Source organism: Misgurnus anguillicaudatus, chromosome 22 (genome assembly GCF_027580225.2).
Source record: "Misgurnus anguillicaudatus chromosome 22, ASM2758022v2, whole genome shotgun sequence".
NCBI lineage: Eukaryota > Metazoa > Chordata > Actinopteri > Cypriniformes > Cobitidae > Misgurnus > Misgurnus anguillicaudatus.
Genome location: NC_073358.2, coordinates 31971764 through 31987878, shown reverse-complemented (window position 1 = coordinate 31987878; position 16115 = coordinate 31971764). Strand labels below are relative to the sequence as shown.

The 16115-nt window shown below is 45.1% G+C and overlaps 1 protein-coding gene across 2 annotated transcripts in view; it reads right to left on the bottom strand.

Annotated features, from left to right (window-relative positions):
• Positions 1–11424, bottom strand: part of ncs1a (neuronal calcium sensor 1a) — a 33824-nt gene extending 22400 nt beyond the window's left edge. Inside the window, exons 1-2 of one of the 2 annotated variants that reach the window (XM_055199520.2) lie at positions 11035–11424; positions 10769–10918 (exon numbers count right to left, since the gene is read on the bottom strand). In XM_055199520.2, coding sequence (XP_055055495.1) covers positions 10769–10832 — 64 coding nt within the window. In that variant the 5' untranslated portion in view covers positions 10833–10918; positions 11035–11424. Of the gene's footprint in view, positions 1–10768 lie in introns of both variants that reach the window. The other variant, XM_055199519.2, reaches the window with a different exon arrangement.
• Positions 11425–16115: the final 4691 nt, after the last annotated feature.

Genomic DNA, 16115 nt, shown 5'->3' with positions numbered 1-16115 from the left:
ACTTGTACAACGTAAGCAATGACGTACATCCGAGTGAACGAGACTGAGGGAAGTTAGCGAGGGAAGTTCATAAAAAAGGAACTGGAACGCAGGACAGAAAGAACGTGAGCTGCATGTCATAACTGCATGTGTATGGTTCTTCGTCTGCAGCGCATATTGAGTTTCTGCACGAGAGCGCCCTCTGGCTTTTAGATGTAGCAGCATTTCACCGTAATTCATTGAGAAGCATAGCGAGCATCATCGGCGTGCACCCCTAAATGCTATAGAAGAATTCATACAGATTGTTCTGTTTATATCTGGTTTTACCAATCGTTTCTGGTGATTGTTTAAAAAGGATATTCCTTAATACAAGTGTAAACACAAGTGCCTAAGAGATATAGTATTTGTGTTTGGCAGGATGTTACAACCTGGCTCTGGAGGTTATTATAACGTTACCTGACTATCTCTGTCTGATACACTTTACAAATTCATTGTGCAAAGTGCAGAGCAGCCAGGCCCAGTGAGGAGATTAAATTCATCTAAGCAAGAAGATATACTAGGTCTCTTTGAATGGAACAATAGATATACAGTATCTTATCGCCATGGTAACTGCAGATTATTTGTATTGCCACGGTCACACTAGACATTTGGTTCCATTGATTTCCATTTATAAGCATACAAATGCAGCAGACCGGAAACACGGGCTCATGCGTAAAATGTTGCATTTCAGCGCTTTCCAACGTTTAATTTTGATTAACTTTAACCTTTGAATTTGTATTACATGAAGATGTGTGACCGATAGATGGCTGATAAATTACAGTGAAAACAATAATAACAAAAGCAACAATAACAGTGCAAGGACGTAGGAATCCATGATGTTAGAATGAAAAAAACACTCCATATCATATCTAGTTGCTGTCCATAGGAGTCTGCATAAAAGTTTATTGTCAAATAAGTCTAGTTTTACCATGCTTATGTTTCTTAAGTCCTTTGTAGTGCATATGTGGTACATATGAGCGTAAATACACCGAAAGCCAGATGATAAAGAATGGAAGGCTACATTGGATGTCCTTTACACTACACATGCCTCTGAGGTAAAACATTTGTTGGTCTGCCACGATAAGTAAATCGATTTGAAGGAGGGAGGAATGAATGAAAAGGGAAGGTAGAACAGAAGAGAGAAATTGGTTGAATAGCTTGTCTCTTGATGTGTGTGTGTGTGTGTGTGTGTGTGTGTACATGAAGCTGTTACTGAAATGCAAATATGTGATTTGTATCTGATTCACTGCATGTGTATTTGAGTTTGTCGTAAGTGAATGGAAGACGTGTACAGTATGTGTACAGGTGCATGTATGTGCGTATGAACACTGTTTATTGTAATGACTGGGGAGCGAAGAACTTCTATTTTTGTCTTAAGCTAATTATAGACCTTCGTATTCACTGACTCATCATGGAAGAATCAAAGAAAGAGCCATGAGCAATGGAAAATAATACAATCTCTCGATGAGTCTTTCCCAGTTGTTTGTGTCTTACGGTAGGTAAGACATCAATACAGGCCAAGTCATCAATACAAAGCCAAAGTTTATTTCTTTTGTCTTAAAATACAAGATATAATCTAGCAGTATCATTAACATTAATAAAGTTACTTTAAACAAAAGAAAACTAAAAATATCAAAAGCTGTCACTCGGACGATACCCTTTGAAAAGGCCCTAATATGCACTTTTTAGGAACAATGGTGTAGTTTTTAAAAGGGTACCTGCTTCCCATTCATTTTATCCAGGTGAACATTCAGGCTACCATCTCTTGTGTATGTTAATATTTAGCTTAAAATACCATATAGATCATTTTTAAAGCACGTTAAAATTGTCACTTTGTAGGTATGAGCAAAAATGTGCCGTTTTGGGTGTGTCCTTTGGGGTGCGGATGGGCTGATCTCTGCGCTGGGTGGCGGTGCGGTGGTTGGATGGTGCAGATTAGGGGGCGGTGTTGTTCCCTTCTGGCATCACAGGGGGATTACATTTTAATTAGCTTTTTTTCACATGCTTGCAGAGAATGGTGTACCAAAACTAAGTTACTGGGTTGTTCTTTTTACATTTTCTAGGTTGATGGAAGCACGCGGGACCCAATTATAGCACTTAAACATGGAAAAAATCAGATTGTCATGATATGTCTCTTTTAATGTTATGTAGACACTCCTATGTGGGTCTTATACATACATTGAATTCTGTAATGTAATATTAATTTGACATATATATTATCAAGTTCTTCGGTATAAAACATGACAACCTTTTAAAAGACAGAAAGCCATACTAGCCTACGGCATAAAAAGAAATAATGATTGAAATGGACTTCCGTCAATCTAGAAAATATGAAAAAGGTCAACCCAGTAACTTAGTTTTGATAAATCATTCTTTGCAAGCATGTGAAAAAAGGTCATTGAAATTTAGCTCTGCCTGTGATGTCAGAAGGGGATAATACCACCCCTTAACTCTTTCGCCGCCATTGACGAGATATCTCGAGAAAACGCTTCCCCGCCAATGACGAGATTTTCCACAATACCGCTTTTATCCACCAAGTGGCGCACTTCCGCAACTTATACATACCGGAAGTAGCGCCTCACGTGAAAGAGAAAGAACTCTGTGTATGTTCCCTTTCAGTCGGTCACTACGACGTCACGTCGTGACCGACGAATTGGGAGCTCGCTTAGAGAGACCAATCTGCTTCGAATACTACTAAAACGCCAATGAACTTGGCATTGAGATATTTGCATAATGCTGGCGCCGCCCCGCCAGGTGCGTATATAAGACACACGTGCAAATAGGGAAATCAGCTTTTTATCGCTTCGAAAGCCGGCAGTATCTGCTACTGAGAAGCTACTTCACTCTGTTGGGATCGATTGCGGAAGTTGGTTGGACTGGCAGTACCACAGCGGACGCCTCGCAGTATTCCACAGGCTCTGCATCTTTTTTGTTTGTTTGAGTTTAGTGTGTGCGTTGCCTTCCCTGTGCGCATCATCAACTGAGCATCTGAGTGAATTTCCCTAAAAGAGTGATACGAGAGAGCTTTGTGCCTTGTTAAAGGCAGCCACTCTCTCGTATATCCGGACATTAGCGTCCTTTTCAGGATGGCTTTTCGTCCGTGCGATCTTGGATGCGGGAAGTATATGGGTCCGAAGGACGGTCACGAGCGTTGTCTTTCGTGCTTGGGCATCGAGCACGCTGAGGCAGCGTTCGCTGGGGGTAAGTGTTCTCACTGCGAGAACATGTCCCTTGTGGATTTGCGGAGACGGTTGTCTTTCCTCCGGGAAAAACGCAACCCACGTCCGACGAGCTCTGATCGCCGCCACGGTGCGGCTGTGAAGCTCTCGAAGGATGATCTCCGCATCACTGTGCTGAACCGGGCAGGGGATTCGTCCTCTGCCTCTCAGCCTCCTCATCCACAGCCGGTTGATGCGCCGATGGAAACTTCAGAGTCGTGTTCTACGATGTCTGTTGGATCTGTCGTGCCTCCCTCCGGGTCCACGGAGACCGCAGCATCCGAGGGTGGGCCCTCTACCTCTGAGGATCTGGATGTCCTCCCCCCTTCCGGAAGGGTCGTGACGCCGGATTTCGATCCAGAGATGGTGGCCGTGCTCTCTCGAGCGGCGGAGACCGTCGGGTTGGAGTGGGTTCACCCCCCACAGCCCGAACCGTCCCGCCTGGATGATTGGTTCTTTGGAGCTGCCCGGGTTTCACAACCCTCTCCGCCGGTACCTTTCTTCCCCGAGGTGCACGAGGAGCTGACCAGGACCTGGAGGTCGCCGTATTCTACCCGTTTACGGCCGTTTCAGCCCTCCCCCCTCACCTCCCTCACCGATGGAGCCGCTAAGGGCTATACGGGAATCCCCCCCGTGGAGCGTGCGGTTGTGATGCAATTGTGTCCGGCCACCGCTTCCACCTGGAAGGATCGCCCCGCCCTCCCCTCCCGTGCTTGCAGACAGGCTTCCGGTCTAACGGGGGCTGCCTCTCATGCATGTGGAGAGGCGGCTTCAGCCCTGCACGCAATGGCGTTGCTGCAGGTCCACCAGGCCAAGGCCTTGAGAGATCGGCACGAGGGAGGACACGACTCGCCTGTGCTTTCGGAGCTCCGGGCCGCTACGGATCTGGCCCTCCGTGCTACGAAGGTCACGGCACAGGCGATCGGTCGTGCGATGTCCACGATGGTGGTCCAGGAACGCCATCTGTGGCTCTGTCTGGCCGACATGTCGGATGCAGAGAAGAACAAGTTCTTGGATGCGCCCGTGTCCCAGGCAGGCCTGTTCGGCGAGTCGGTGGAGTCGTTTGCCCAGCAGTTCTCCGCCGCCCAGAAGCAGACGGAAGCGATCGCTCAGATCATGCCCCGGCGCAAGCGACCTGCATCTCGCCCCCCAGCGCCGGCGGCCCCGTCTGCTCCTCGCCGAGGGCGCCCTCCGGCGGCTGCCTCCGCCCCCCCCGCTAGAACGTCTTCTAGACCACGGAGAGGGAACAGCCGTCGGCAGCCCGCCCCGCCCGCACCACCCGCTTCCCGTGGCAAACGGAAATCGAAGCGGCCCTGAGACGGGCGACCTGGAGTTGGATGGGATCACTCTAAGGGAGACGGTGACGGCACCGCTCCTTCCACCGGTAGAGGGCCGGGTGGAAAATCTTTTGTTTCGTTTTGTTTCTGTTCCGCCGGCTTCTCAGCCGGCACCCACAAAACCACAAAAAGAGTGCATTCCTATTCCTTCTCCAGGTCTCCAGAGGATCGAGAGAGATGTGAGCGGGCAGTCAGATGCTCTTCCTCCCTCTCCTCTGTCGCCAGTGGGTGTTCTGAGGAGTTCGAGCTCTCCCCTTCGGAGACCGGACCACCAGCAACCCCTTCGGAGTCTGCGTCCTCAGCTGAGGAGACCGGACGACCGTTTACCTCAGCGGGCTCAGGTCAGTGTCACACACACACATACTGTAGATGCTTATGCTGTCACGGCAGACGCACCGGCAGTCCCGCCTGTCCCGCCTCGCTGCCCCGCCGCGGGTACACCGGTAGTGCCGTTAATTCCTCTCGTACGGTCCCTGGGGGCTTGGCTTCAGCTTCCCAGTCCGTCTCGTTGGGTTTTACGCACGATCCGCCTCGGTTACGAAATTCAATTCAATCGGCACACTCCCAAATTTGCGGACATACGTTTCACCACGGTGAAAGCGTCCGTTGCACATGTACTGCGTGCAGAGGTCGAAGTCCTGCTGGCGAAGGACGCGATCGAGCCGATCCCTCTTACCGAGATGAGATCGGGTTTTTACAGCCCGTATTTCATAGTACCCAAGAAAGGCGGCGGGTTACGACCGATTTTGGATTTGCGTGTCCTGAACAAATCTCTTCAGAAGAGGTCTTTCAGGATGATTACACCGAAACAAATTTTCAGTGCAATACGCCCCCAAGATTGGTTTGCAGCGATAGACCTGAAAGACGCGTACTTTCATGTGTCCATTCTCCCTCGTCACCGACCGTTTCTCCGGTTTGCGTTCGAGGGGCGGGCATATCAATACAAAGTACTACCGTTCGGGCTGTCTCTCTCTCCCCGTGTGTTCACGAAAGTGGTAGAGGCGGCGTTAAAGCCCCTCAGAGAGAGCGGTGTTCGCATTCTGGCTTACCTCGACGATTGGCTTATAATAGCGCATTCTCGGCGGACGCTGTGCGAACACAGAGATCTAACACTTCAACATCTCGCCCGTTTGGGTCTTCGGGTCAACTGGGAAAAGAGCAAACTTTGCCCCACGCAGAGGATCTCTTTTCTCGGTATGGAACTGGACTCGATCGATTTATCGGCGCGTTTAACAGAAGAGCGCGTCCAATCAATTCTGACTTGCCTCGGTTCATTCCGAGGGAAGAATGCGGTCCCTCTGAAACAATTTCAGAGACTCCTGGGGCGTATGGCAGCAGCAGCGGCCGTGACACCGCTCGGGCTGCTCCATATGAGACCGCTTCAGCGTTGGCTTCACGATCGAGTCCCGAGGAGAGCGTGGCGCGCTGGCATCCATCGTGTAACCATTACACCTGCGTGTCGCCTAACATTCCCCCCGTGGTCAGACCCCGCGTTTCTCAGGGCCGGCGTGTCCATGAGACAGGTCTCCCGGCATGCTGTTGTGCATACAGATGCCTCCGACACGGGCTGGGGAGCCACGTACGACGAGCTCACGGCTTCGGGGGTGTGGACAGCACCCCAGTTGCATTGGCATATCAATTGCCGCGAGTTATGGGCAGTATATCTGGGACTCGTACGCTTCGCTCAGGAGCTGCGAGGGAAGGATGTACTAGTGCGCTCAGACAACACTGCGACCGTAGCGTATATCAACCGTCAAGGCGGTTTGCGCTCTCGTCACCTGTCGCATCTCGCTCGTCATCTCCTCCTTTGGAGTCAGAAGCATCTGAGGTCCCTTCGTGCCATTTACATACCGGGCTCGCTCAATACAGCGGCAGACGCGCTTTCCCGAGCAGCGCGCCCCGGCGAATGGCGACTCCACCCCCAGACGGTCCAGCTGATTTGGAGGAAATTCGGTCGAGCGCAGATAGACCTATTTGCGTCACCGAACAATACCCATTGTCGCCTGTTTTATTCACTAACCGAGGACAGCCTCGGCGTGGATGCGTTGGCACACAGCTGGCCGCGGGGCCTGCGCAAATATGCGTTCCCCCCAGTGAGTTTAATAGCACAGATACTGTGCAAAGTCAGGCAGGACGAGGAGAGCCTTTTAATGATCGCCCCATATTGGACGACCAGGAATTGGTTTCCGGAACTAATGCTCCTCGCGACAGCCCCTCCCTGGCGGATTCCCCTGAGGAAGGACCTTCTTTCTCAGGGAGGGGGCACATTATGGCACCCGCGCCCCGACCTGTGGGATCTCCACGTTTGGTCGTTGAGCGCGCGCAAGGTTTAAGTGATTTACCCCAAGCGGTATCTAACACCATTGACGCGGCACGAGCTCCGTCTACGAGACGGGCTTACGCGTTAAAATGGAACCTTTTCGTCACCTGGTGCTCTTCGCAACGCGAGGACCCCAGAGAATGCCCTATTAACATTGTGCTTTTATATCTTCAACAAAGGTTAGATGGTAGGCTGTCACCGTCCACTATTAAAGTATCGCCGCTATATCTGCGCATCACTCACTTATTAACGGCAGATCAGTGGGCCAGCATGATTTGGTTGTTAGATTCCTGAGAGGCGCTCGCAGGCTAAACCCCTCGCGCCCTCCTTCTATTCCTCCCTGGGACCTGTCCATGGTGCTGAAAGCGCTACAGAGTCCTCCGTTCGAGCCTTTGCAGTCTGCGAGTCTGAAGCTTCTATCCATGAAGGCTCTGACCCTACTAGCATTGGCCTCGGTGAAGAGAATAGGGGATTTACATGCATTCTCTGTTGACGATTCGTGCCTTCAGTTTGGTCCTTCTGTCTCGAGCGTGACCTTGAGACCCAGACCAGGCTACGTGCCCAAAGTTCCCACTACTCCCTTCAGAGATCAAGTGGTGAGCTTGCAAGCATTGCCTTTGGAGCAGGCAAACCCAACCGAGGCTTTGTTGTGCCCCGTACGCGCACTGCGATTCTACGTGGACCGCACGCAAAGCTTCAGGACCTCAGACCAGCTCTTTGTTTGTTATGGTGGCCAGCAGAAAGGGAAAGCTGTCACTAAGCAGAGGATGTCTCATTGGATAGTTGATACTATCGCCCTGACTTACAATTTGCAGGGCATTCCTTGCCCCTTTAATTTGAGAGCGCACTCCACTCGGAGTGTTGCCTCATCTTGGGCATTAGCTCGTGGTTCCTCGCTAACAGACATTTGTAGAGCTGCTGGTTGGGCGACACCTAATACGTTCATTAGATTCTACAATGTTCGTATCGAGCCTGTATCCTCTCGTGTTCTGTCCTCACCAGGGAGGACACGGAGGGCAGACTCGCAAGTCGGCTTGCAGCCTCCGACTGAGGCTCCAAATTGAGTTTCAGTATGGAAGGCTAACAGAGCAAAAATGCGTAATGGTTTGATTTGCTCTCTCCACTGCCTTGACAGCCTTTGTTGCGGAGCATTGGCTGTCAGCCTTTCACTAGCTGTATTCTTACGAACCTACGTGTTTGGCCAGGGCCCCACATTGTGTCCCAACGGGTTCCTTTGTGAGTATTATTCCGTGGGGTTAATCCTACTAGCCCACGTTTCCCTTAGCAGAGCACTGCTTTGCTTACACAGCCACGGCTGTCATTATACCTCAACTACGGTTGACTTTCGTCCACCATTAGCCCTTAACGGGGCGGTGGCTTCCGCAGCGTCCCTATACCGCTCAGATAGGGCGCTTCCCAGTCGCTGGCACTACTGTGGGGTTAAAGGAACATCTAGTGCCCGGCCTTCTGCCTTGAAACCTAATTCTCCTATCCTTAAATGGAACCGGAGGGCTTTAAGCAGACACTGGAAGAGGTCAGCCCCTAGTGGCGTTTTAGTAGGGTTTCCCAATTCGTCGGTCACGACGTGACGTCGTAGTGACCGACTGAAAGGGAACGTCTCGGTTACGGATGTAACCCTCGTTCCCTGAAGGAGGGAACGGAGACGTCACGTCCCGTCGCCACAGGTGCTGCCACCTGCTGTTTAGGCCGGTCACCTTCCGGCTTTCTCAGCGAACAGAAGCTGATTTCCCTATTTGCACGTGTGTCTTATATACGCACCTGGCGGGGCGGCGCCAGCATTATGCAAATATCTCAATGCCAAGTTCATTGGCGTTTTAGTAGTATTCGAAGCAGATTGGTCTCTCTAAGCGAGCTCCCAATTCGTCGGTCACGACGTGACGTCTCCGTTCCCTCCTTCAGGGAACGAGGGTTACATCCGTAACCGAGACGTTTTAAAGATAGCTCTGCATCTGATCTCTATCAAAAGTCTTTCGCAAAAATGGAATTATCTCAGCTTTTTGCTTAAAATTGGGTGATTTTGAAGAAACCTACCCTATGTTTGAGAGAAGATTACAATGAAGGTAGGATGAAACAGGTTTTTTTTGTTTGAAATCAGAGGGTCTGTTGTTTCATCTGATATATTGTTTGTTTATATATTTAAAGAAGAACATTTTCTGGAAGGCATTAAACTTTTGTGAAAATAATGAAAAATGCTGGCGCTGGCTGGCAACTTTTTTAAAAAACGCTGGCGGGGAAGGAGTTAATCTGCGCTGTCCAGCCGCAGCACTGCCATTTGGTGCAGAGATCGGCTCGTTTGCATGTTGAAGGGCACACCCGGGGCGGCACATTGTTGCTCGCGCCTGCAGAGTGGCAGTTTTAACGTGTTGTAATAAACTATCTATGGGGTATTTTGAGCTAAAACTTTACATACGTACTCTGGGGACACCAATGATTTATTTGACATCTTAAAAAAGTCTTGTGAAATGTCACATTTAAATAAAATAAAAAATACTCTCTGAAGTAGCCCATAAAAAACACATATTCTGCAGGTCGCTTTTGGGACCATAGTCAAATAAAAAAAAAAACTGGATACTGACCGGCACGCGCCTTTGATGTTTGGCTTGCATCAGCTTGACAGCAACCATTGTCTGTGAAGGCCTCTTACATGTACAACATTCTTTGAGCTAACCCAGAAGAAGCTTGAAATTATTTCCTGACAGGCCTGCTTTACCCCCCGTTGCGCACAAAGCCCAACCTCCGAAGATGCTCATTAAACCTGAACGGTCGACTGCCGCTGTGGGTGTGCTTAGATTTCATTTATGTTTAGTGGAGAACTTGGTTGAATTGTAACCACGGTTCACATTTGTAACAGGCAAACCATAGAGAACTTGCACAGCGGCTTTGAAAAATAAAATGTAAATTATGCATTAATTCAAAACAGAACTGTGTGTGTTTCCTGGGAATCAAAACTATAACTTTTGCATTGCTAATGGAATGCTATACCAGGTGAGTTTCAGGAACGCTATATGTCAAAAGTGTTATTTATATCTTTATGTGCACAAGCAAATACAAATATACACCGAATAATAGCTTTGCTACAATAATTGAATAATCTATCATCTATAGATACCAGTGCTAATACAAAACAAAACAAATACAATTTCCCCTCTTAAATGAACTCCACCTACAGTATTTCATACCTGATTCAAATTAGCAAGGTTTTAAAACCATTTCTCATTTCAGTAATCTAATTTATTCAAAGCCTATTGATGTGTTAATGATAATCAAAATATCTGTTATACACCTTAGGGAAGGTCTGTTGCAACACAATTAGCAGTTAAACTTGCACCTTGTTTACTCAACATAAACAGCTGGCAGGTGTTCAAGTAGGCACTTGGAGAAACAAGCTAGTCAAAACAAACGATTATATGATTTGCAATGAAGAACAATCAATAAAGCCAGACAAAAAATGCTGATTGGTTCCAATCGATTTAATGAGATGGAACCAGAAAAACAAACAACAAAGCTCTTGATGACATGCATGTAGCACATTGTTTGTTGAGACATGCACACACTCACACACACACACACACACACACACACACACACACACACACACACACACACACACACACACACACACACACACACGCACACACACGCACACACACGCACACACACGCACACACACACACACACACACACACACACACACTGAACAGTGCACTATCCATTGAGCTGTAACTATAATGCTGACTTTATGAAATATATGTATATACAGTAACATGTCTGATTCAGTTTCAACACAGTGAAAGAAGAAATACAGTGATACTTAACATGCAATTAACCAGCTAAAAAGCAACTGCAATACTCACAGTAGGTCTTTCTGCACAGCTCTTCCACTACCTCCGGCTTTAGTTTGCTGTTGGATTTTCCCATCTCTCCAGCTGGCCACAACGTTTATCCCCACTCCCTAAATCACTCCCCCCAAACCCACCTTCCACTTACATTGAAAGACAGAGAGACTGATAGAGAAAGAGAATACACAAGAGACACAAAAGTCCTTCTGAATGCTCTGCCTTTTTCCCAAAACCACAGCAGTGTCGAAAGGAAGAACAAGTAATTTAGAGGAGAAAATTACACAGAAGCAATGTGATTACAGCATGCGGTGCCTAGAGTTGAGAGAAAGAGAGAGAGAGAGAGAGAGAGAGAGAGAGAGAGAGAGAGAAAGAGAGAGGGGGGCTTTAATCTGTTAACCGGCGTCCCTCCTCCCGTTCTTAAAGCTCCTTCTGTACTTCATCCAGTTGCTGCGGTTCTCTCTGGGAATGACAGGCACTGATCCGATCTTGAGTCACTTTGGATTCGGGTGCTGTCTAGCTGGATCTGCTGGAAGAGGAATTGATCCACTGACCGAGTGAGACATGCAGGCGGATTCGTTGCCTCTCTCTGTGAGTGTGTGTGTTGTCACCACGATGTGTGTTGATGCTGTCGTCCTTGACAACAGAAGCCACGCCCCCAGTGCTTTTGCTGCTACCACATGGAAAATCATCTTTGCCCCAATCTATCCCAAACAAAGCTTCTTTCTCTTCTTTTTTAGTTATTTGAATTACTTATTTAGATTTAAGCTTTTACTGATGTCTCACACTTAGTTTAGTTATATGTCCAGTTGTATTGGAACAATTATTTGGTTAAAATTATTGTGCAAATTTTTATGGGGGGATAAACATGAAATTATACAGACTGATCTCACAGAAAGTTATGTTATAGTCACAAAAAATTTGTTTGTAATAATTTGTTCGTGTCCATGGCACGATTCATTTTTTTTCATCCCTTGAGCACGAATGTCCTTTTCTTTTCATTTTATGTATTGTTTTTTCATAGTTTTTTCCTATTTTCTTACCATTGTCGCTTGGGGTTAGAATCACTTTCTGTTACATTTTTTGACATCCAAACCCCAACTGCAGGCTAAATAGTTTTAAAAGCGGAAGAAAAACATGTAGAAACCAATACATAAAGTACATCCTAACCCAAACCCCAAATCTAACCACAATCCCAAGCGACAATGATTTAAAAATAGGAAGAACAAAATAAGAAAACAATACATAAAATGAAACGAAAAAAGAAATTCATGCCACGGACACAAAAAACTGTTTATAAAAATTTGTGCAAGTGACACGAAAAAGATGAATGTCTTTTTCGTGTCACTTGCACAAATTGTTATAAACAGTTTTCCGTGAGATCAGTCACGAAATCAGCTCAAGGCATGAAAAAAGCTGAATTTCGTGCCATGGACACAAATAAATGAATAAAATTTTTCATGACTATAACATGACTTGCCGTGTTGAAATTATACTATTTATATTTGTCCCTGTCTGTGAAATCCAGACTAAAGTCTCATGAGCCCTTTTCACACAGACATTTCGGAAAATACACGGAAAATGCACCATGGATTTTTCGTTTGATCTTTTGTTCATTCACACTGCATGAGGGGTTTCCGTGAATCATAAACCCCATTCACACAGACCTTTGGTCCCAGAAAATACCCATAAAATTGCCAGACAAGCTTCTGGGTGAATCTTCTTGGATCATTTCCGTAAAGAGGACCTAGTAAGATACACGGAAAACCCCCTGTGTGAACAAGAAGCCGAAACAATGCCGTAATGGGCGTGTCGTAGTGAGGACGCGCGTCATCTAGGGGTGGAACAATACATGTATTCGTTCCGAACCGAATCGGTACGGGGGTCACGGTTCGGTGCATGAATTTAAACGGAGAATACACGGTATGAAAATAAAAAAAACTTGCGTGCAAAATAATTAATGTAATGCGGAACTACTGTTAGATCCGCGGGTTCTTTATGGACAGCTAATCTGTTGCCCCGCTTTAGCTCTGAAGCTCTGATTGGCGCCGATGCAGCCGAGCTCCGCCTATGTATGCGCTCTATCAAAGCCCGTCTACATTCTCTGGCACTCTGCAGTTTTTTGTCAGGTTGACGGTCCAGTGAGTGAGATAGCAGCGACAGCGAGTATGGCAAATGGTGGTGAGGATCCGCCGGCCTCTTTAAGATTGCAAGTTTGGCAAAACTTCAGTTTTCCAGTCAGTTACAATAATACAGGCGAGAGTGTGGTGGAAAAGACGAGGACTGTGCGTCGGCGTTGTTCAGCAGTTGTTAGGTATGTGAGTGGAAATACATCTAATCAGGGCTCTCAAGTCTCACGCATTCACCTTGACACAGTCAGTTCAAACGCCACACTTTGTATTTCTCACGCTGAGAAGTAGGAGATAAATTGTCCTGCTATATACAACAGGCATACGCAGGGCAGTTCTGTCGAGTTCAGCTGCTTTCAGTTTTTTAAGTGTGCTAAACTTTACGCAGCGCCATCAGCGTCAGAGTACCGCGAGAAATCTTGCGGAGGCTGATTTCAAATCGCTCTCGCGTTACTCTGACGTCATCCACTTGTCGTTTCTTGCAGCGCCTCTTGAAGTCGTACACACCTATTAATTCATCCTACAAGCCTATTTTTTGTTCTTTAGTACATTCATATGAAATAAGGCCAAAAATGTAATTTAAAAATGTATTTAGGTAACACTTGTAATACATTTGAACCCATATTTGTATGAAAGATGAGTACAAGATTACTTAAAGTGGTATACATTTTTGAAATACGAGATAGTATGTTAAATGCATTTCAGTTCATATTCATGACATCTCAAAATAACACTGATAAGGACACCTATGTTTTTAAGATTATCTTAAGTACTAAAAAAAAATGCCTTTTTCATTTTTGTTTTGCTTTTTTCCTCCATTGTACCGAAAGTGAATCGAACCGTGAAGCCTGAACCGAGGTACGAACCGAACCGGGACTTCTGTGTACCGTTCCACCCCTAGCGTCATCACAACAAAAGTTATGGTTACGCTCTTTAAAACGAGAGATTTACATGCAGATCAACATTCACGAGAAATCTCGCGAATTAGATTGAATCAGTTATCAGGAAATGATAAATGAGACGGATAAACAATGACGCGCGTGCCGTAATGAGGACGCGTGTGTCATGGCAACATGAAGTTGGGTCATCTTGTTAAAATGAGGGATTTACAACATTCATAACGAGAAATGTCAGACGCAGATATCAGGTAAACTCGTCACTTACCGCGCTGAAGCAGAGATCATTTAGCAGCATAAAAGAGTATCACGTCACGTGCTCATTTTAGCTTATAATTAACAAAAATGCCCACGCGTCATCCCAACAAGATATATCGTTCAGCTCCTCAAAACGGGGGTTTTAAATGCATAATAACAATCACTATGAGAAATGTCTGAAAACTGGATTAAAGCAGAGATCAGGAAGCTCGTCAAATATCCACTAAAGCTGAGATCATTCACAGCATAGAACGGCGCGTCATACGCTCCTTTATAGTCTTATCATTAACAAAAATACACGTGAGTGCAGAGAGAAAAAATAAATAATATATGCAATCTTCAGACGCTGCGTAGAAGATAGTGCATGACTTTAAACAGGTCACGTGTCTTTCCGGGACCTTGCAGATGCTGGCAAATCATTGGCAGTGTGAATTAACAAAAAAATAAACGATCCCGGAAAATCCAGGATGCATTTTCCGTGTATTGCTGGAATGTCTGTGCACTGAAAAAATTTATTCATTGAATTTAATCAATTTTTTTAAGGTAAGTGGTTGCAATCAATTTATTTAAGCTACATTTAAACAAAAGTTTTATATTTTATTTTACGTTACTAATCTTTTTTGTTTAAATGTAGCTTAAATAAATTGATTGCAACTACTTACCTTAAAAAAAATGATTAAATTCAATGAATCATTTTTTTCAGTGTGTGAAAAGGGCTTTACTAGGTCCTCTTTCCAGCAACGGTCCCAGAAGATTTATGGGACGTGTTTGCGTTCACACAAAGGCTTTTTACAGGTATTTTCTGGGACCAAAGGTCTGTGTGAACTATACACTCTGAAAAGTTATTTTTGTGATTTAATGTTTTCTACATAAAATCATCCTACATAATGTAATTATAATCTTGATATCTTTAATATTGACTGAATAAGGCTGACAAAGATGCTCCAAATCTCAATTATATTACAACCCCATTCACTGAAAAAAATGATTCATTGAATTTAATCAATTTTTTTAAGGTAAGTGGTTGCAATCAATTTATTTAAGCTACATTTAAACAAAAAAGATTAGTAACGTAAAATAAAATGTAAAACTTTTGTTTAAATGTAGCTTAAATAAATTGATTGCAACCACTTACCTTAAAAAAATTTATTAAATTCAATGAATCATTTTTTTCAGTGCACTGAAAAAAATGATTCATTGAATTTAATCAATTTTTTTAAGGTAAGTGGTTGCAATCAATTTATTTAACCTACATTTAAACAAAAAAGATTAGTAACGTAAAACAAAATATAAAACTTTTGTTTAAATGTAGCTTAAATAAATTGATTGCAACCACTTACCTTAAAAAAATTGATTAAATTCAATGAATCATTTTTTTCAGTGTAAGGGTGCGTATGTTCCTGATATAATTATGGCTAGAATCTGTTGGCCTAGTTTAAGGCAATGCGCTCCACAAGGGAAGTTTGATTCAAACGGTGTTGAAGATTTCAGACAGAGATTTGCCTCAAACTGTGGAAGGCAGAAACAGAAGAAAGGACACTGAGTCAGCATCAGTTTTCTCCATAAACACCCAGAGGCCACCACCAGCTAGAAAACATTTTAAACAGCAGTGTAGACATCATAATAACCCTTGGGTACATCATGTTACAGACTAGTTTTAGCCAATTTAGTTTTAGCCAATTTAGTTTGCCTTGTATTTTATCCATCTTATAAGCTGTGCTCTAGAAAGCTTACTGATTAAGTACCCGGTTTGTACCACAATTTTTGACATGCACCATAGTAAAAGTTACATTAGACTCAATAAAGACTCATGGATTGTCTGTGGTCACCATGACACTGTATTTTTTATTAGACCTTAAATAACGAATCCACAAGAGGATCAAGGAAAATTGGAGATGGAAAAATTTTGCAGACAAAAATCTTTTGGAAGGTGAAAGAGGTTTATAAATAGCATACAGAGAGGGAGAGAAAGGGAATCAATTTACGGATTGACTTGTGGGATAACGCACAGCAGAAGATCAGGCTGGAAAGTATCCAAGAGTTGAGAGACACTTTTGAGTATTTTTCTAACTTTAGAAAGAC